At 39.4% G+C, this 20,900-nt stretch overlaps 1 protein-coding gene across 1 annotated transcript; it reads left to right on the top strand.

The window, feature by feature from the left end:
- The first annotated feature begins 31 nt into the window (after nucleotides 1-31).
- On the top strand, nucleotides 32-20,661 carry slc22a15 (solute carrier family 22 member 15). Its single transcript, XM_067610804.1, has 13 exons — nucleotides 32-880; nucleotides 2,037-2,186; nucleotides 3,248-3,380; nucleotides 4,595-4,759; nucleotides 5,382-5,511; nucleotides 7,092-7,152; nucleotides 9,411-9,586; nucleotides 12,709-12,849; nucleotides 13,004-13,089; nucleotides 13,579-13,687; nucleotides 13,815-13,887; nucleotides 17,085-17,243; nucleotides 17,473-20,661. Exons 1-13 carry the CDS (start codon nucleotides 797-799, stop codon nucleotides 17,515-17,517), a joined length of 1,512 nt encoding a protein of 503 aa, XP_067466905.1. The 5' UTR covers nucleotides 32-796; the 3' UTR covers nucleotides 17,518-20,661.
- Nucleotides 20,662-20,900: the final 239 nt, after the last annotated feature.

Raw genomic sequence — 20,900 nt, 5'->3', positions numbered from 1 at the left:
AAGCGTAATAATGGAACGTGTGAATATTGTGGAGAGGAAGGAACAGGGCAAAATATCAAATGATATCAGTAATATTCAAAAAAAAATCCTCAGGTGACAAGTTGGAAACTCCTTCTGGAGTATTTAGGATCAACAAAGACCAATGAATAGAATCTGAGTAGTATAAGTATTATTTATTGTTTATTTACTGTTTTCATTTGGTTCATTTTATTTATTTAATTATGACTATTATGGGGTTTTTCTTTGTTTCAATCATAATTGTTTGGTAGAAGTGTTAGGGAGAGGAGAGATCTTAAGTCATCATTCCACATCAGAGGTTGGTTACCAAAAGAAGATTATCATCATCTCCTTTTGACGCCAGACTGAATCAGCCCATGATAAGAGGCCTTAAAGCAATTAAAACTAGTTGTGTTTCTGATTAATTTCTTATGGACTGATGATACATTATTTTGAATTTGTATTACTTTTTCTTGTAACTTTGTATATACACCCCTGGTATGGACATGTGTGTGTGTACATACTGTTAATATACATGTGTTCTCTTAAATAAAAGAACTTAAAAGAAATAAATGGATTGAAAGCCGGATGGTTCTCTCGCGAGACTTAAACCATAACCCTAAGCTAACTGTAACCCTAACATCGCGAGAGCTCCATCTAACCAACCAACCCACCTAGCGTTTACTAAGATGATTCTGAAATGGACGCCTGAGTGAAGCGAAGCCGGAAGTGAGCGCGGATATCTCTCCCTCCTCTCCGGTGATGCTAACCTGCAGAGCCGCCTGCCATCCTACCTGGGATGGATGTGGAGGAGGCTTTTCAAGTTGTCGGCGAGTTTGGACCCTACCAAAGGCGGGCGGTAGCTGTCCTTGTCCTGACACAGGTTAGTTATTTTAAAAAAAAATAAGCGTTTTGTTGTTATATGTTATAAACAACTCGCTAGAGTCTCTTGTTATATCGTTGCTACCGAGCAGCGTTAACGCTACGTGGCTTTCAGCCTCTGACGGAGGGTTTTTTTTCTGGTTTTCGGACAAATTTATCCACAAAATAACAGGTTGAACTCCACCTTAAACACTTACCAGCCACGTTTGAGTGCTAATAGCCGTTTTAAATGTTAACTGTCAACACTTTCTTACAATTTTAGCTAACTGTAGCTGCAGCAAGTGCACTTTCCATAGCGGAGAACTTCTCACAAGACTCCCTTCAAAAACCCGGCGTAGTAGCATTACCTTGTTTATTGGCGAACTCACAAAGAATGCAGACCATTAACAAACACATTTTACAAATCGTTATTAGCCATTCTTTAATTCGTCTGGTGAAACAAAGCTTGTTTTAACAAAAAAGTAATCAAACTTCTTATTTTCGCGTCGTTCATTTCGCCGAAGAAACAACTCTCGCGGAGTGCGGCACATACCGAAAAAGTACAATTTATTGAAAGGAGATCACTTTTAGGTTGGTCATTTGTATGCCGAATTTATCACAACACCACATGTATTCCTAAATGGCTTTAAGTAATTTCCATTCTGGCCTGTATTGTCACTAATAACGAATTTAATTGCAAATGTGCGCATGTTTGAATGGAGTTTGTCACAGTGTTCTCTCTGGTTAAGATAATCCTCTAACCGAATAACGGGAGTGTACATGATGATATTGTTTACATGATGAGGTTTTGACATCTTCTATATTTGTGCTGCTTATGGTTTGAAGTATAATCACATTGATTTATGGAGGATCATTTTAAACAGTAATAATATCAGAATCAGGTCCAGGTTTATTTATATTTGCACATAAATAAATTGAGTAATCATAAATAATATAAAAAAGAAATTTACAATAAAAACTATGTAAAATATTCTAAGTGAAAAGAGCTGCTTCAAGTTTAAAATGTAAAAATATTGATGTGCAAATGTTCATAGTGTAAACAGCATATGCAGTGTGCAAGTAATAATAATAATAAAAGTTTGTATTAATGTAAAGTAATAATAATAATAATAATAATAATAATAATAATAATAATAATAGGGATCTGTGTGTTTCAGCTGTACATGGCTTGTCAGTCCATGCTGATTGTTCTGGTTGGAGCTACTCCAGAGTACCGGATCGAGCAGCAGGAAGGCGTCCCATCCTCCCAGCAGGAACTCCTCCAACACGTCACCTTTACAGGTGACATCGACTCCATAGTGACTGAGGTGAGAGAGCCAGAGTTCATCTGCATTTTCACTTTTACATATTATACTTCCACTCCACTACATTTCAGAGGGAAATATTGTACTTTCTACTCCACTACATTTATTTGACAGCTTTAGTTACTTTTCAGATGAAGATTTGACACAATGGATAATATAACAAGCTTTTAAAATACAACACATTGTTAAAGATGAAACCAGTGGTTTCCAACCTTTTTGTCTTTTGACGTCTTACAAAAAGCAGTGTGTAGTCGGGGTCACATTTCACATGTCTATGAGTTGTTAACAGCTCCACCAAATAGTGATTTTTCCCTCTAAACTTCTCACATGCTTTCATTTCAATAAATGTTCAAATGATTCAATATTTCAGCAAAAATCAAAGATTAGAGAAAAAGGCTTTAAAACTGAAAACAGATTTGTGTATCAGAACTTTGTTTTTTCTTCTTTCCTCTCCCATTAATCATCTCACCACCCCTCAGATTTATCTGCTGACACTTTGGAGGGGCCCGACCCCTAGGTTGGGAACCACTGGACTAAACTAGCTAACTGTATATAAAGTAGTGTAAACTAGCTCCACCTCCAGCAGCTACAACAGTAACATGCTGCTCTAACACTGATGCTTCACTATTAATAATCTAATGATGTCATATATAATAATATATCAGTCAGAGGGACCAAACCACTACTTTTACTGCAATACTTTAACTACATCAAGCTCATAATACTTATGTACTTTTACTGCAATACTTTAACTACATCAAGCTCATAATACTTATGTACTTTTACTGCAATACTTTAACTACATCAAGCTCATAATACTTATGTACTTTTACTGCAATACTTTAACTACATCAAGCTCATAATATTTATGTACTTTTACTGTAGTAGGATTTTTCATGCAGGACTTTTAATGGAGTATTTTTACATTACTGTGTCGGTACTTTTACTAAAGGATCTGAATGCTTCTTCCATTACTGGTGCTTGTTTGCTTCAGTGAACCTCAGCCCACAAATAAAGATTTGAAAGACTGTAAGTGGTTTCCACTTTGTCTCTGTGTTCCTCAGTGGTTTCTCATCAAGCAGCAGGCCTATAAAGTCAGCTTAGCTGGATCACTGTTCTTCGCCGGGCTTCTAGTGGGGAACGTTGTCTTCGGGCCGCTCTCTGACAGGATCGGCAGGAGACCTGTCTACCTGACAGGTGAGGAAAACCACAGACCACGATTACTAGACAGATTTTCCCAGATGAGTTTTCTGAGGCTCTCTGTCTGCTTTGTTTGTCTTGTAACCAATGGTAGTTTGACTTTGGGCCAGATTTAGAAATGTAAAATGTGGAATGAAAAGAAGAAGTAAGCACGAGATTTTCATGTCTTAGATTTAATAGACTTTAACTTATGACTTAAGAGAGGCAGCATCAGTGATGATGGCTCTTAGATATTTGCCTGAGTTTCACAGCTGACAACAAACCAACCAATTCAAGCATGGAATTTTTTAGAAAATCAAAATTGAAATTGAAGAATTGCACTGACAAAAGTCTTTTCCCCAATCTGTTCAGCCTCATAACAAACTTCAAAAACAATCTTTATGTGTACTGTACTGTTTTTTTTTTTTTTAAATAATTAACTCTTATGCTGAGTTCACACTAACACGATGTTCCACTCACCGACACTTTTTGGAGATCGCTGACAAAAGCCCCGGATCAGAGGCAGATCAGCGTTCGCAAATCTGTTCTCAATGACTGTGTGTGAACTGTTTAAAGATGCAATGCCCGAAACTTATCAGTCAGGTTAATTATCTGGACCTGTTGGGGAGTCAAAATCCTGTAGTGTGAACAGTGTTATGAGAGCCAATGAGAGCGCAGGACACGGGGTGATGACAGCGGAGCAAACTCGTCTGCTGTCATCCACAGCAGCTCCCTGAACCCAGTTTCATCATGCATCTATTTGTATAGAGAGGAGGCATAATAATATAACTTCTATCAGGATACGTTGACACACACACAAGCTTTTTGTAACCTTGTCGTCCTTGCTGACAACAGGAGCAGGCAACTATGTTTTCATTGCAAAAATATTTATTTGCCTTATGTACGAGCTTTGTATCACCTCATTTCCCATCTCACAGACTCGTCAGGGATTCCTCCCAGTAAAAAGATCTTGTAGTGTGTGACCTGTCACTGATCGATCGGTCATGTAGTTTACAAACCACAACGTCTTCAAGATTCCTGACTGCAAGACGGAAAGTTGTGTCCTGTGAACAGTACAGCGATCTGATGAGAAAGTGTGTGAAAGGCATCCATAAAAATACCAAACTATGCTTGAAATGTCTCCTCCTCCTCCTCCTCCCTGCCACTCCTCATTCCACTCATCCGTTCCTCTCCCGTCTCTCTCTCTCTCTCTCTCTCTCTCTTTCCTCCAGGTCTGTTTTTTGAAGTGGTCTTTGGTTATGTGACCGCCTTTGCGCCCAGCTACGAGGTCTTCGCCGTGTCCCGTCTCCTGGTGGGGCTGATGAACGGCGGCATCGGCCTCGTCTGCTTCGTCCTCACTCAGGAGTACGTGGGCAAGTCCTACTGGGCCATGACCGGTACGAAAACGCCAAAACAGAGACCTACTATATCACACTTCAATATAGGGCTGCAACTAATGATTATTTTCATCATCGATTAATCGCTCTATCTATAAAATGTCAGTAAATATTGAAAAATGGTTGTTATAATTTCCCACAGCCTAAATTGACGTCTTCAAATGTCTTTTTTTTATACGACCAGCAGTATTTATGACAAAGAAAAGCATCAAATTCTCACATTTAAGAAGCTGGAAAATATTTTTGCTTTAAAAAAGACTAAAATGATGATTTGATTATCAAAATAGTTTAATTTTCTGTCGACTGACTCGTCATTGCAGCTCTACTTCAATTTATGTAATGTTTTGGATTTTAACCAAATTAGTGAAATTATGGTGTGCTGAGTATTTTAGGAAGCTAAAATGAATGTTTTATGGTTGTAGATTCTGAAAAAGGGGGATTCTCTGCTCAATATCATCTTGATATAATAACAATAGTACCATACTACATTTATTGCTTATCAATATTATACTGCATAGTGATCAGCTGTCAGGGATTTGGTTTGAGATGATGTCAGAACATAGTTGGGTTTATGAATGACCGTGCTGCAGATGCATCCAGCTGTGTTTTTTTCTTTCTTTAGGGACATTTACCAGTATGATGTTTGCGGTCGGCATCGCTCTGTTTGGAGCTCTGGGCTACTGCATCCAGCCGTGGAGGAACCTGGCGACCGCAGCCAACTCCTCCGGCGTCCTCTTCTTCCTGCTGTCTGTGTGAGTACAAACATTAGACCACTGGGCACCTGCATCCTGCTCATAAAGATTTTTTTTTTTTGTGGCTAACTGATGCAAGGAAGATGTACTGTAAATAAATAAAAGTAGGGGGGGGATGGCGAGCAGAAAGGTTTGTGGTGTGAGAGAGCACTGGGCAGCTGAAACGGAGGAAAAGCTGATTGAGCTGTAAAGAGAACGAACGTCTCTACAACATCAAATCAAAGAGCTGCACAGCCGACCAGAGCCGGAAGTTAGACTCACTCACCTCCAATTACAGTCCACATTACCCTCTTACCGCCTCTCCATCCAGGATCTCTAGGGCTGTAGTCTGCTGGTCGATTAGTTGGTCGATATGCTCTCGTCCGACTAAATTCTCATTGGTCAAATAATCTCTGTGTTACTTTCATAAGGAGAAAAGTGCTACATCAACAGCTTTCCAGGACTAATCCATTATTTCCTGCGGCGGGAGGGACAGACTAACAAATTACCTGTGAAAACAACGGGGGTGTATTCAGAACACCCCCGTTGTTTTCACAACTTTGAACTCGCCCAACCTGATGGAGCCTGCTGGGTCTAACTGTACTCAACGTTTACTGAATCTGTGTTTCTCCATAATGTCACGACGAGAACCCCCGCCAGGCCAAAAAATATATTTTTTCAATAGCGTTTGGGAGTCTCTGTGCAGCGCTGTTCTGGTGCGTGAGTCAACCTCTGTCGTTGCCTGGGAAACCACTGGTCGCATGGCTCCGTTAAGGAGCATGTTTGCGTAGCGAGCGGGAAAGAGCGAGGGGCAGAGAAGTGACGGTGGATGCGAGCGGAGCAGAGGAAAAGGTTAGCGGTAAGTTGTCAGTACAGTACAGACTACAGTGTGTCAGTTAATAAATGCTAAAAAGTCACGTCTGTTGTTTCCCCAAATGCTGGAAAAGTGAAGAAGGTTAGCTCCAAAGTTAGCAACAATGGGCTAGCATAACCTGAAGATACAGAACAGAGAAATGTGTGGATGCCGAGTTTACTGTGCTCTCTGTCCCGTAAAACCCAGATATGCAGCGCGACTAAGATTGAAGATTATGTACGACTTTAGGATCTCACACAAACTCTCAGCTTTTTTTTCATCTTTCTTTTTCAGCCCTTTCAGTGCAAACTGCACTGCATGGATGTGTTAGTACAAGTGGCTGGTTTCCACCCTGTTTTTTCTGGTATAACAAACACAGGATAATTGGAATCGTTCTCGCAGGAATTGCACGTCATCTCCCACCAGAACTCAAGTCGTTTCAGAGCAGTGGTTCAGTGTGCTGTCTGTTTGACTACTCATAAAGTTTATACTCCTTCCCGACTGTCAAAGACTAAAAAAAGTCAAGTCAGTTTTATTTGTATAGCCCAATATCACAATTAACAAATTTGCCTCAGGGAGCTTTACAGTCTGTGCAGCAATACAACATCCTCTGTCATTAGACCCTTGATTCAGATAAGGAAAACGATCTTTATGTGTGATCTGTCCAGTCTTTGTAGTTTTCATCTCGTCTTAAGGTTTGTGCCCAGCTTAATAAGTAATATTTACAGTTTCCTCTCCACTCTTTCAGCACTCTTCCAGAGTCTCCTCGCTGGCTGTATTCTCAGGGTCGGACAGAGCGAGCTGAAGAGGTAAATATCTAGAAATATTCTTTCTGTGCTTTGAAAAAGCACGAGTAAAGCTGCTGCACTATTTAGGATTGTTATAAGTTTAGAATTACAAAAATGCAGTTAAGTTGGCTTTTGACTCTGTTGGCTGTTGGCTATTGACTGTAGGAATTAGAGGAATGTTTGCTTTATGCATTTTTAAAGAACAGGTTCACAGTTTTTCAAGTTTGTCTTAAAACAACAGCCAGGAGCCAAAATGAACATCGAAACATCACTTACATTGAAAGCACATTTGAAGGATCTTTTAATATCCAGTATGAACAGGAGGAACGATTACAGCGAGGAAAACCTCTTTCACTGATCACATGGACACCTGACTGCTGGTTTAAGACAGCTGGAAACATTGTGAACCTGTCCTTCAATCAATACTAAAAGAAATAATGCAGCCTGAGAATTTAATACAGAGAATATTGTTTCCTCCTCTTTCTCAGTCACATCAAAGTTTGATAAAGTCGGTCATCACATGCCTCTCTGTGTGACTGTGATGTGGTTTGTGGTGACATTGTGCAGTAATTCATATGCAGATATTTTAAAAATGCCTGTCAGAGCCTCTCCGACTGTGAAGAGGCTGCAAATACAAACTGACAACAGAAACAACTTTTGTGTAATTTTCATAGTGTGGGTGTAACTTTAGATTTTGCCTCCCAAAAAATGTGAAATGTGCCTTGTGTGTTATCTTTTGCATGAGGTTCTACTTGTTTACACAAACTGACATTTCTAAAAGATAAGAGTGTTTCACCTGCAAGGTCAGAGCGAGGAGAGGAGTTGAAACATTATTCTTTTTCACCTCTTTTCCCCTGATCTGAACTAAAACATGTCATAAAGTGAGATGGGGGGAAAAGGAGTAGGTTTATTACCAGTCAGAAAAAGCCTGAGAGAGTTGGACTGAGATCACTGTCAAAGGGCAGGGCTCGTTTTCAGTTCCTCATGAGAGATGAGATAATACTGAATCATATTTCCATAGCGTTTACATGATGTAGTTGTCGTTGATGTTGTCATTGCTACAAAGTAAAAGCAGTTGGGAAGAGTCTTTATAGACATACAGAGACTGTGAGGAGATATTTCGGGTGGGGTTCTGGACATAAAAGCCCCAAATATTTTTCACAATGGATAATGTTACGCAACTCACAGTTTGGATAAACATGAAACTCCCCTGGTTGAATCATCAGTACAAAAGATGAACAACTGTGTTAGAAAAATATCTGGTTCTTTGATTAAAAAGTCGAAGGTAGCATTTAACTACAACTCCAAAGACGAGAAACATCCAGTCACTGAGCCTAAAATTCTGTCATGTGCATCGCTAGTTTTACCAACGTTATGCTTTTTAGTGGTGGGATTTTCCATTGTAAAATATTGCCAAATTGCTGATATTTTGCTAACATCAGCAATTTATTAGCAAAATATCAGCAATTTAATTTAATATAACTAATGATATACAAAATTACTGGAAATCAGTTCTTCACGGCTCTAAAACAGTAGTTGCCAGTGTCAGCGCAGCGCACGCAACTTGCTGTGTCGGCTACAGTTTTAGAGCCGCGAAGAAGAATTGATTTCTGGGAAAATGGCCGTTTTATCTGAATAAAACTACTTTGAAGTTGTTGGGGGTTTTCGACCCGACGTGTGCTTGAAGTTACACAAGTTGCTTGTGGTTTATGGATATTGGCTACTTGTGCTAAGTTGCAAACAGGTGTACTAGTTTCAGGGCTAATAAATTACATGATGCATTGACTTGCATACTTGCTGATACCTGATCCTGTATTTACGCCTGTATTGGAGGCTTTTCTGATACTGGTATCGGTATCAGAACAGCTCAACTTCTAAGTGAACTCAGCAACTGTGGTGCTGCGTTGCTGCCTCTTGGCTGATTAGTAAGTGAAGGCTAACAGCTTATTTTAGGAATATATAGTATGTACTTTGTTGGTTATCTACACATGATAAACAGTAGTCTGATCCATTTATGGTTGATTGAGAGAAGTGTTGTTGCCTTATAATAAAAAATAATGGTGGAATTGAAACGGGGTTGACTTGTTAACATTTCATTTCATTCAAATCTTGCGTCTATTTTGGGCCGAATATTTTTGCTGAAGGGCCGGATTTGGCCCACGGGCCCCTGTTTGCCCACCACTGCTGTATTGTAACTTAGATCTGCTTTGTTCTCGCTCTGCTGTCCGTCTCTGTTGTCAGTAACTGAACCTGTTTGTGTTGCTGTGTCCTGATTGGAGGTTCTGCGCTACATGGCGCTGAGGAACGGCAACGCTGCCAACAACCTGATGCTGCAGCGAGTCGCCACCACCCCCGTCACCAAAGCCGGTAACCGTGGCAGCAGGGGAACGGGTGTCCTGCAGCTGGTGATCCATCCAGTCCTCCGCCTCAGGACCATGGTGCTCATGTATGTCTGGTGAGTATACCACCACAGAAGAAGAATAAAACAGCTGCGTATATAAGCTGTGTATATATAAATACAGAGGACATACCACTGAACTCAGGGTTACTGGTTCAAATCCTGCTGCTACCACAGACTCAAACCAGAACCATCACTTATACTACCTCTACTTCTACAGTATTACTACCAGTGGTGGAAAGTAACTAAGAACATTTACTCAAGTACAATGGATAATATAACAAGCTTTTAAAATATTATATTTTACTATGTCTATTTATGTAAGAGGCATTAAAATAACCGTTGAAAATTTCTTGAATCTAGTTATTAGGTTTTATGCCTGAAGCTTTTCACAGTACTGTACCAGGAAAGAAATTCTAATCTTGCAAGTCGTAGTTTGCATGTTGCAATTTTGGTGAAATGGGTCCCTGAACTCTACCTGCTTATTGACAGGAGAAAGCTAAACCTTTTTTGGGTGACAAAACATTGGATGTAACATTTCACTGACAACTTTTCAGATGAAGATTTGACACAATGGATAATATAACAAGCTTTTAAAATACAACACATTGTTAAAGATGAAACCAGTGGTTTCCAACCTTTTTGGCTTTTGACGTCTTACAAAAAGCAGTGTGTAGTCAGGGTCACATTTCACATGTCTATGAGTTGTTAACAGCTCCACCAAATAATGATTTTTCCCTCTAAACTTCTCACATGCTTTCATTTCAATAAATGTTCAAATGATCCAATATTTCAGCAAAAATCAAAGATTAGAGAAAAAGTCCAAAAACTGAAAACAGATTTGTGTATCAATTGTTTTTTACAGACTTGAAAAGTTGTGACTTTGTCCTTTTTTAAGAGTAAGATTGTTGCAGTTCAGAGATTTGTCATGAATCTAATCCCCCAAAAAATGCTGCATATCTGGGTGTAGTTGTATCTAGTCTCAGTAGAGCTGCGGCAGCCAAACACCTGAAACATTCAGCAAGCAGCGTCCTTGAGCTTGTCTGAGATTACACACTGTTTAAATTGTCTGTAAGAATTAGCAGAATGTTTGTTTATATACACTGCCTGGCCAAAAAAAAGTCGCTACCTAAAAAAAAAAAAAAAAAAGGTCACACACTCTAATATTTCGTTGGACCGCCTTTAGCTTTGATTACGGCACTCATTCGCTGTGGCATTGATTCGATAAGCTTCTGCAATGTCACGCGATTTATATCTGTCCAGTGTTGCATTAATTTTTCACCAAGATCTTGTATCAATGGTGGGAGAGTCGAACTACTGCACAAAGCCTTCTCCAGCACATCCCAAAGATTCTCAATGGGGGTTAAGGTCTGGACTCTGTGGTTGGCCGATCCATGTGTGAAAATGATGCTCCCCTTGAACCACTCTTTAACAATTTGAGCCCGATGAATCCTGGCATTGTCATCTTGGAATATGACCGTTCCATCAGGGAAGAAAAAATCCATTGATGGAATAATCTGGTCGTTGGTTATATTCAGGTAGTCAGCTGACCTCATTCTTTGGGCACATATTGTTTGAGAACCTAGACCCGACCAACTGCAACAACCCCAGATCATAGCACTGCCCCCGCAGGCTTGTACAGTAGGCACTAGGCATGATGGGTGCATTACTTCATCTGCCTCTTCTTACCCTGATGTGCCCGTCACTCTGGACTCATCAGACCACATGACCTTCTTCCATTGCTCCAGAGTCCAATCTTTATGCTCCCTAGCAAATTGAAGCCTTTTTTTCCGATTAGCCTCACTGATTAGTGGTTTTCTTATGTCTACACAGCTGTTCAGTCCCAATCCCTTGAGTTCCCTTTGCATTGTGTGTGTGTGGAAATGCTCTTACTTTCACTATTAAACACAGCCCTGAGTTCTACCGTTGTTTTTCTGCGATTTGATTTCACTAAACATTTAAGGCAAGGCAAGTTTATTTGTATAGCACATTTCAACAACAAGGCAATTCAAAGTGCTTTACATAGAGCATAAAAGGCTTTAAAACAGAATATAAAAGCAACACAAGAAAAAAGACAATACAAACAATTAAAAAGTGTTAAATATGGAAATAAAGAAGAAGCTAAAAAGGGAATAAGACAGATAAAACAAGAGAATAAAAGTAACAGTGCAGTTTAAAATATTCACCCTTAATGTGGTTTTATGAAAGGCGGCAAACAGAAAAGTCTTCAGCTGCGATTTAAAAGAACTGAGAGTCGCAGCAGATCTGCAGTTTTCTGGGAGTTTGTTCCAGATATGTGGAGCATAAAAACTGAAAGCTGCTTCTCCAGGTTTAGTTTTGACTCTGGGGACAGAAAGCAGACCTGATCCAGACCACCTGAGACGTCTAGATGGTTCATAATGTAGCAGCAGATCAGAGATGTATTTTTGGCCCTAAAACCATTTAGTGCTTTATAAACCAACAGCAATATCTTAAAGTCAATTCTTTGACAGATTTAAGTGATCACCGATTACGATAAGTTAGGATTTTATCCCGACCACATTTCTTCCTCGAAGATGATGGTTCCCCACTATCCTTCCGGTTTTTAATAACGTGTTGGACAGTTCTTGATGCATGCCAATGATTTGACCCTCATCAAACATCTTTTCCACAACCACAGGATGTGTCTTTCAACATGGTTGTTTAAGAAATGAGAAGCTACTCATTGCATCAGTTGGGGTTAAATAATAAGTTTGTTTTTTGTCCAGTTAGCATTATGACCTTCAAGAGCTGTTTAGTTTAGCTGATGACTTTTAGACTTGTTGAATGTGTCACCCGTTTCTTTTTTCTTCTTTTTTTTTTTATCAGTTCAGATCAGTTTAGTCTGATTGCTCTCTAGATATTTCCATTCTTCAAAGAGTTGTAGTGTTTCCTGCTGACACTGTTGAGGGCAGTTTACAGTAAACAAATCCCTCTGCAGGAAAAGACGGTGCATGATGTGCTTGATGAGCAGAAATGTCAAAGAGCGGCTGAGTAGGCTGCGGATCTAAGTTATTACTAAAAACAAAAACCCTGCAGATGCAACCTTTTTAATCAGTTTTCTACCTCGTTTTTCAAACAGAATTCTGAATAAATCAAATGTATCAGTGCACATTACCATAGGCCCTTACCCGCTGTGTGTATATATGTATGTGTTGCAGGTATGCGTGCAGTCTGGTGTATTATGGTCTGACTCTGGGAGCCAGTGAGACGTCTGGTAGCCGCTATATGAACGTAGCCATGTACGGCCTGGTGGAGCTGCCCGCCTACCCGCTCTGCATGTACTTCATCAGCAAACACTGGTGAGACACACACATATAAATTAATACATACTGTTAGCAACCCCATGTAACACCGTACACCTCCTGCCCGGAAAAGTTGTTGATGTTTTCAGTTTGATTGACACTTTTTTTTGGCAATACACCATATTCAGCTGTTGTGTGTCTGGTCTTGCAGGGCCGGGAGGAGGAAAAGCATGGCCAGTTTCTTGTGTCTGGCTGGTTCTGCCTGCCTCTGCACCATGTTCATCCCAGAAAACACAGGTGAGACTCTAACAGATACAACTACAGCCAAATGGATATATTCAAAAGGGTTATTCACTTTTTATTTAATTTGTGATTTTAATGACACACATGATCAAAAATATACCCACATACCCACACACTGTAGCCTGACTGTAACTTTAAGCCGTATTTACAGGAGTTAAAAGATTCACAATTTTTCAAGTGTGTCTTAAAATGACTCTGTGCAAAAATGTATTTAAAAGTTTATCTGAAGCTAATATGAAGCTTCAGCGTCCAAATGAGTCAAATCAAGTAGATATCTTTCAACGTTACAGTCTTTTTAGTGCCAAAGTTCCTCTTTTTGTTACTATTCTTCCACCAATGATTTAACATCCTGAATCTACCCAAACCTTTGGGGCATGTTGCTGCTCCTGCAGCTGATGGTCATAAAATTCTCCTTTCCAAAGTTTTTTGTGTATGTAATGTGAGATTTAAAAAGCCTGGAACTGGTTTTCTTTGTGTTTGCAGGGACCTTGTTGAGTGTTACGTCGCTGGCACTGCTGGGAAAGCTGATGGTCAGCGCAGCATTCAACATCGCCTACGTCTACACCTCTGAACTCTACCCAACAGTTATCAGGTAAACTAACCACAGTCTGTATAACAAATAATTTACACTCATCACACTGTCTGAAGGTGACAAGTGTGCAGTATGGCTTCTTCTTTCAAACATTTCCTACATGTTTGTACATATTTTTGTGTTTCAGGAACGCTGGTTTGGGAGTTTGTTCCATGTCGTGCAGAGTTGGAGGAATTCTTGCACCATTTGTTCCTTCCATGGTAAGGACAGGTCTGGCTCTAGACAACTCTAGAAGGCCCCAAGCAAGATTTTCTTTGGGGGCCCTCCTTAAGCCGAACACGGACATCCTCATACCTCCAATTTGTTGTCTGTAGTCTGTGCAGCCGCTAGGCTACAAGGGCTACTTATACTTCTACTGCACATGTGTGGAATTTGTCCTCCAAGCAGACTTCAGAAAGGAGTATAAACAGAATTACTACCCGTATTTAATTTATTAGGGACCAAGCCCAAAAGGCAGAGGACTACTGTAAAACCTATTGTTTTTCGTGTGTTTGTTTGTTTCTTTCTTTCTTTATTATTACGCCACTTAAACCCTTAATTTGACCCCCTAAACATTCTCAAAAAACTCACCACTCACTTCGCCATGAAATTTCCTACTAAAATATGATTTTTAATGTAAGATTTGGCCAAAGTCATGGGATTTATGAAGATATTTCACAAGAAGCGTACTCTAAAATCCTCCTCTCCAACTGCTCCTGGTGATGTCACTCCCTCAGTGCTGTGAAACATTCCGCAATACACACTCATTATAAAATCACAGGAGGAGCAAGAAAAGACTTTAAAACTCACACTCTAATATCTCAAAAACAAGAAAAGATAGAAAAAACATGTAAATTCAAGATTTGTAGGTCAAAGTCTTGTGACTCATTTAAAGTTCAAATGAAGTTTGTATCTAAAAGTATGTGGAAGCAGTAAATGTTCAAAAAGGTGTGGGTTCGCTCACACTCTCCATTCAGATATATGAGTATTTTTCTGTGTCCAGCTGCAGTTACTTATTGTCTCTACACACCTGACAGTACACATGTCAATCAGACTTTCAAAATAAAAGCACACCACACTTGTAAGAAATATCCCTCATTTTTAAAAAGCAAAATGATCTGATCCTGACGGGTCAGAGTGCGAGGTCCCGACCAACGCTGCTTGCAGCTTTAATTACATTTCATTTACTTAACTTTAATCAGTTTCACAAACCTTACCAATGCTTAAAACTATTTATTTAGTTTACGTTAGCTTGCTAGATGGTATTAGTCAGGTTCTTGACAACTCCTAAAATGTTAGCTACATGTTACATGACCTCATTCGTCTTTGCTAACTAACTTTTTGGCTTACTGTTTGCTATCATTAATCATCATTTATCATCATTCCTCATTATCTGCTCCACTTATCACTGTCCTGCTTTCTTTCCTCTTCCTCCTTTCTTTCTTTTTTCACTCCCGGACAGATAATCCCTTTCTAATTTGCATAGTCAATGCAAACAAATTTGTGTGTCTATGAACAGCTCTGTGATTCACAGAGACGCCAATGAGATGGGGCCTCTTAGGGGTTTCCTAGCACTGGTTGTTGCTGTAATGGTACTGCAGTTAAGAGGGGATTCCCACATTTTGAGACAGTTACTCCCTCCCATGCTGGGGCCCTAAGCAAGTGCTTAGTTTGCTTATGCATGGGATCTGTGTAAGGATGTTTGTGTCTGTAGCTTAACAGCTGTACAAATGTCGTCTTATATTCTCTCTGTATAAATGTACCAGTGTTGCCTGACTGGCTTCAACTGCAGTCCTTTCTAAAAACTAATAAAGTGGCAAACAGACAATCATTCAGTCACAGATATGGTAAAATAGGACAGTGGCGTTGAGTATTAGAAGAGCTGAACACTAGAAGAGTCGTAGTTAAAAGTCCAAACACAAAATAATAAATTCTGGAAGGTTCAACTGTTCCAAAAAGTGAAATTTAAGTCGACAACAGAAGTTTGCGTCCCTTAAGACTTTGACCAGCGTTTTCACATGAATTATTTCAGGCACAGTTCAGTTCATTAGAAAGAGGAAACACTACGAGATGAGTCATGTTGAAACCTGATCAACATGATGAATCAATGTGACAAAGAAACTCCAGAAGGAACCTTCAAGCTTAATGATTAATTGGGTTTTTATTCAGCTGTTTGTTCAGGTGTGATATCTACAGAGGCCTTTTCAGCTCAAAAATATGAAACCTGTTACTGTAGTACTTCCTCTTTCTAGTGAATTAAGCTGGTATTTTATTGATTAGTGATACTTTGATTATTACAATAATCGATACATTTTATTAGCGAACTAGAGAGGAAGTTTAAACATTTTGTTTGGGTTTTTTGTGACTCTTTATTGTTGAAGTGATTGAATAATCTACATGTACATCAAGTGTATTTAGTTAATACATGATTGCTCTCAATATGTCTCTTTAGTTTGTTTTAGGGATTTTTTAGTACACAATACTACATTTGTTGTACTTTTCCATGCGAGTTGACTTTTAACTGCACATGTGGTGAAAGATATTAAGATAAAAGAGTTAAACAGAACCCTGTAACTGTTGACATAAGATAACCTGCATAAGCAGCAGGTGAAACCTGAAGATATAGTGACACCTAGTGGTGATTTAGTTGACTTCAATAACACAGCAACTAAACCACAGACACAGTTTGAACCACAGCATCTGATGACACAGCAAACAGATTTGTGACTTGTTCCAGACAACATAGATTTAAAGAGGACATATTCTGCACATTTCCAGCTCTATATTTATATTCTGGTTCTCTACTGGAATATCTTTGCATGATTTCCATTTAAAAACTTCTACTGGCCCTTTATGCAGCCCCTCAGTTCAGCCTCTGTCTGAAACAGGCCGTTTTAGCTCCTGTCTCTTTAAAGGTGGCTGTACACTCCTTCAGACATGCTTGTTGAACTGTGGGAATGCCCATTAAACCCCCTCCGCCCGCACCTTTCTGATGGCGGATAAGTGGGGCTGCGTACGACCATTTCTGTAACTTTCTGAACCAGTGAAGTCGACATTCACACCCACTACACGCAGTGATTGGTCAGCTGTGTGGAGGTGAGAGAGGAGTCAGAGTTTTAACTTTTTTCACGACTATTTCTGTCAGTTTTCATGTGAACAACTGAGTGCAGCACTATGACTGACTTCCAGGAGAGACTCTGTTATCTCCGTATTTAAACGATATCACATCTCTGCCGTCCCCCCCCCTCCCCTCTCTCTGACGGTCAGCTTTTCACTCTCTTTGATTGAAGCCGTTTAGAACGACAATAAACACATTTGATTGCCGACATGTTCGGACGACATGTTGTAAGAAACAGTTCTGAGCAACCATATATCAAACTGATTGTTCTTACTGTGTGTGTGTGTGTGTGTGTTCCAGCGGGCTCTCCACAGCTCCATGCCCTTCACGGTGTTCTGTCTGAGCGGTCTGTCTGCAGGCTGTCTGGGCCTCCTGCTGCCTGAAACCCTCAACAGACCTGCAGCAGAAACTCTGGAGGAGCTCAGCAGCCCGACCTACAGCCGAGTGCTGGAGAGCAAGGTGACACAACACTAAACTGACAAACACACAACTGTAACACAACACTGTACTGTAGAGTTAAACCAGACTAGTTAGGATGGTTGTAGGGATTTATTTAAAGGATCATTCTGGTGTTTTTTCTATATTTTTCTTATTGTCAACAGTAGAGAGATGACATCTTTTATTTGCACTCTGCATCACTTTGTCGTTTCTTTCATTGATCTTTTCTTACTTCTCTTTTTGTCCTCAGGCTCTTTTGTATGAGGATGAGAAATGGAAATCAAACCACAAATGAAGCCAGCCGCCTCGTCCTCATCACCAGAGCAGCTCAGAGCAGCGAGACAGCCTGAGACACAGACTGTCCACACCTCACTCCTCATGGGACTGCTGCCTCCAGATGGTGAACTCTCCCTTTAATTCACTTGAAGGGCTGGTCACTGTGTTCACTTTAATGTCTGTGAACTATGACATTTCAAACAGGGGTTAGGGGGCGTTATCGACTGACTCAAGGGTTCCTCCTGTTAAGTTTTACAGAGAAACCAGACAGTCAATCCCCTGCTTTATTTAATATCCTGAATGTTGTCATGGTGTTAGTGCCTTATTTGGAGGTAGACAGACGACAGACACAAGAAAGATATGTGACTTAATTACATTCCTGAGAAACTGTAAAGGTGGAAAATGAGACGGAACAATCTTTAATTTTAAATCTGCTTTCTCAGTTGCAAAACAAGACAGTTTACTCATTTCCAATGTTTCCAAAATAGAGTTATCTGTCATAACAGTGCTGGAGGATACACACCAGTTAATATTCCACAAAATGCAGCTCGGTTAGATTTTAAGGGGGAAATCTGTCCTTCACACATGCTAAAGCATCTGGTGCTCTGAGTGTCCAGAGGCAGATATAATGGAGTATAGCTTTAGCTGTCGTGATGGGAATAGGACTTGATGTTGGAAAAAGAAAATCTTGCAGCAATTTTAGACCAATAGAACATGTTGAGGTCGGATCTAACAACCAGCTGGAATCATGTGACACCATGCACCTTAACCATTACACTCAGGATGCTGTTTTTATTTTCTGTGCTGCAGGTTTCAGCGTCATTACAAATCAAAGTTTTAGCTTCTTTTTTTTTTTATATTTGAAAGGGACCATGTACAGTTTTAAACATGAATGTTGCCTTTTGATACACTGTACCAGAATTAGCTTATAGCTAGTTTTCATCTGCAGTCACTTGTCACAGTTAAAACATATTACAGCACAGTACTAGTCAAAAAACATAATACAAAGGATAAAGAATAATACAGAATAAACACAGTATAAAGACCACAAAATAATACAGGATAGATATTACAAGGTTTCACACAATAGCACATCACATGTAGACACAATGTCAACTGGAATGACTGATGAATACTTGTCCAATTAAAATCAAGAATATTTGTGTTCATAGGAAGACCAGAGGATGAAATGTAAAATCAGTGGTTACAGAGCTGAGTAGATTTTAGTGTTTTGAATGTCGATGGCAGTAAACGGTAAACATAGTAACGCTGCGTCTGAAATCTCATACGATGCACTACATCCCCAATATGGTTACTATCGTTCAACATACTTTAGTGTGAATAAACAGGAGTCTGTATCCTTTCAGACACACTGAGCTGTAATTATCACGTCACTTCCTGAGAGCCTCCATGCTGGTTGAAGACACGTAACCATGCCAACCTCATCTCTACCAGCTAAACTGAACTAACTTTAAGAATATATTACACCTAGAAAAGTGAAAAACCTTGAACGTACACTTAAATTGAAGCGTTATTGACGTTACACCAGAGCTGCCTTGGTCGCTGTCCGCCGTTGTTGTTGTCGTTAATACAGCATTGCATTGTGGGATATTTACGTTGGCGTAGTGTTCAGTGCTTGCATACTGTAATATTTCCCCAGAAACATACTACACACATACTATTGGTTTTATACTTTTCAGACATACCAAATAATCTCATATACGGTTTTAGTGTGCTAAATGGCATGTTAGTATGGAGTTTCTGAGTGTTTTCCAGGAAGTTCAATCGCCCATGTTATAGGATCTTTTAAGGCAGAAACAGTGATGTCACAGGAAGTACTGGATAATGGTTTTAATCTCATAAAGCTGTCTTGTCGAGCTCGTGGATATCTGGACAAAGTCAAGAAGCTGTGAAAGCTACAGGGACTCAATTTGGTGTTGAGTGTCTATTTAACATTCTAGCTGTGTCTTATTAACATTAAAGCGGCTATAATGGATATTTTTAATAATAATAATATTGTCTGAGCTGTCAGTGTGTAATGTGTTGGTCGTGGCTCGTAGTGATGAACTTACAGAGAATTATCAGTGACTCTGCAGCTCCTCTCGGCTTTACGGAGCTGTATAGTGAGTTTCAGCTCATTGTTTATCTGTCCGGCTGCAACTTTACTGTTTTGCTTCACTCTCAGCATCTCATAGCATCATTTTGGGCTGCAGCAGGCAGCTGTTTTCAGAGAAAAAGCTGTAAAAAGCCACTGTACACTACCTGCTCAGCACCAAAGTTAGCTGTAGACTAGCTGGTGAACTGTTTGCTGACAAGTTCAACATATCAACTTAAAAGGTGATGATGTGTCAGTGTTGTGTTCACTACTTGTTTCTGCTGGAATCTAGTGGATAAAAATATCAGTTAATGCAGGTTTAACTGACTAACTGGAGGTTCCCAGAGGTGACACGTCTCTCATACTGGATTGTGAAAGATCTCATCCAGACATGAGCTTGATGAGGCGACAGTCTGGAAATGAGGTAAATTGAGACAGATAAGCACATTGAATTTAGTTTTTACAATGAATTCCTGCAAGATGAATGTGTAGTCAGTAAAAGTGTTTGTGTTATTGACTGCAAACTCGGCCCACAAAAGTATATGATCAAGGACCTTTTATTAACATTGGCAGCAAGTTTCTACGTCAAGGTGTTAAATAAGAGAATAATTAACAATGGTACCAACTTATATATATTTACCAACATAAAAATCATCAAACCTTCACTCTGGAACACAAACTTTACATTTTGATGATACATATTGACATCTTTTTTTGTGAGAGTGACCAAAACCCCAAATTCTACAATATCAAGTAATAATGTTTTTCATGCATCAACAGATGAAAAGATGGAAGCGCTTGACAACAATTCTGCCTTCTGTGCCTTCTTAAACAGCCTTTAACACTGATGAAGTTCAGATGAAAATGTGTTAAAATGGAAAATTTTACAAATGAAGCGTTGCCTGAGATGTTTTATACACCATCATTTTGTACTGTGTGTACAATCATATTATTACAGTGTGTATTATATAGATGTAATATATGTACAGTGATAACTGAGTCCTTAAAATGTTTTATTATGTATATTTATATAAAAGGCATTAAAGTAACAGTTGAAAATCTCCTGAATCCAGTTAATACATTTTATTTTCTTCATCATGTAATAACATTCATATTAATGCAGAACTGCTTTACTGTGACTTTACTAAACACAGTTTAACATTGTGTCCAATAACAGTTAATTAGCTGATTAATCATAGATCAACCACCAGGAATAGCCTTTGCTTTGTGTCTTTGTGTAGGTCTGAAGTCCATTATTAAAAAAAACGGAGCCCTGCATGTTTACTGTACATACAGATAATAGTCAA

Source organism: Thunnus thynnus, chromosome 14 (genome assembly GCF_963924715.1).
Source record: "Thunnus thynnus chromosome 14, fThuThy2.1, whole genome shotgun sequence".
Taxonomy (NCBI): Eukaryota; Metazoa; Chordata; class Actinopteri; order Scombriformes; family Scombridae; genus Thunnus; species Thunnus thynnus.
Note: the sequence above shows the minus strand (reverse complement) of the source record. Positions and strands in the feature narration are given on the sequence as shown.

What these genes read in the sequence shown, in the direction of transcription:
- slc22a15 (XM_067610804.1), top strand. Translation starts at nt 797, where the DNA reads ATGGATGTGGAGGAGGCTTTTCAAGTTGTCGGCGAGTTTGGACCCTAC. An exon ending in GGACAGAGCGAGCTGAAGAG is followed by an intron (nt 7,153 to 9,410) that starts GTAAATATCTAG and finishes TCCTGATTGGAG; the next exon opens with GTTCTGCGCTACATGGCGCT. An exon ending in CACCATTTGTTCCTTCCATG is followed by an intron (nt 13,888 to 17,084) that starts GTAAGGACAGGT and finishes TGTGTGTTCCAG; the next exon opens with CGGGCTCTCCACAGCTCCAT.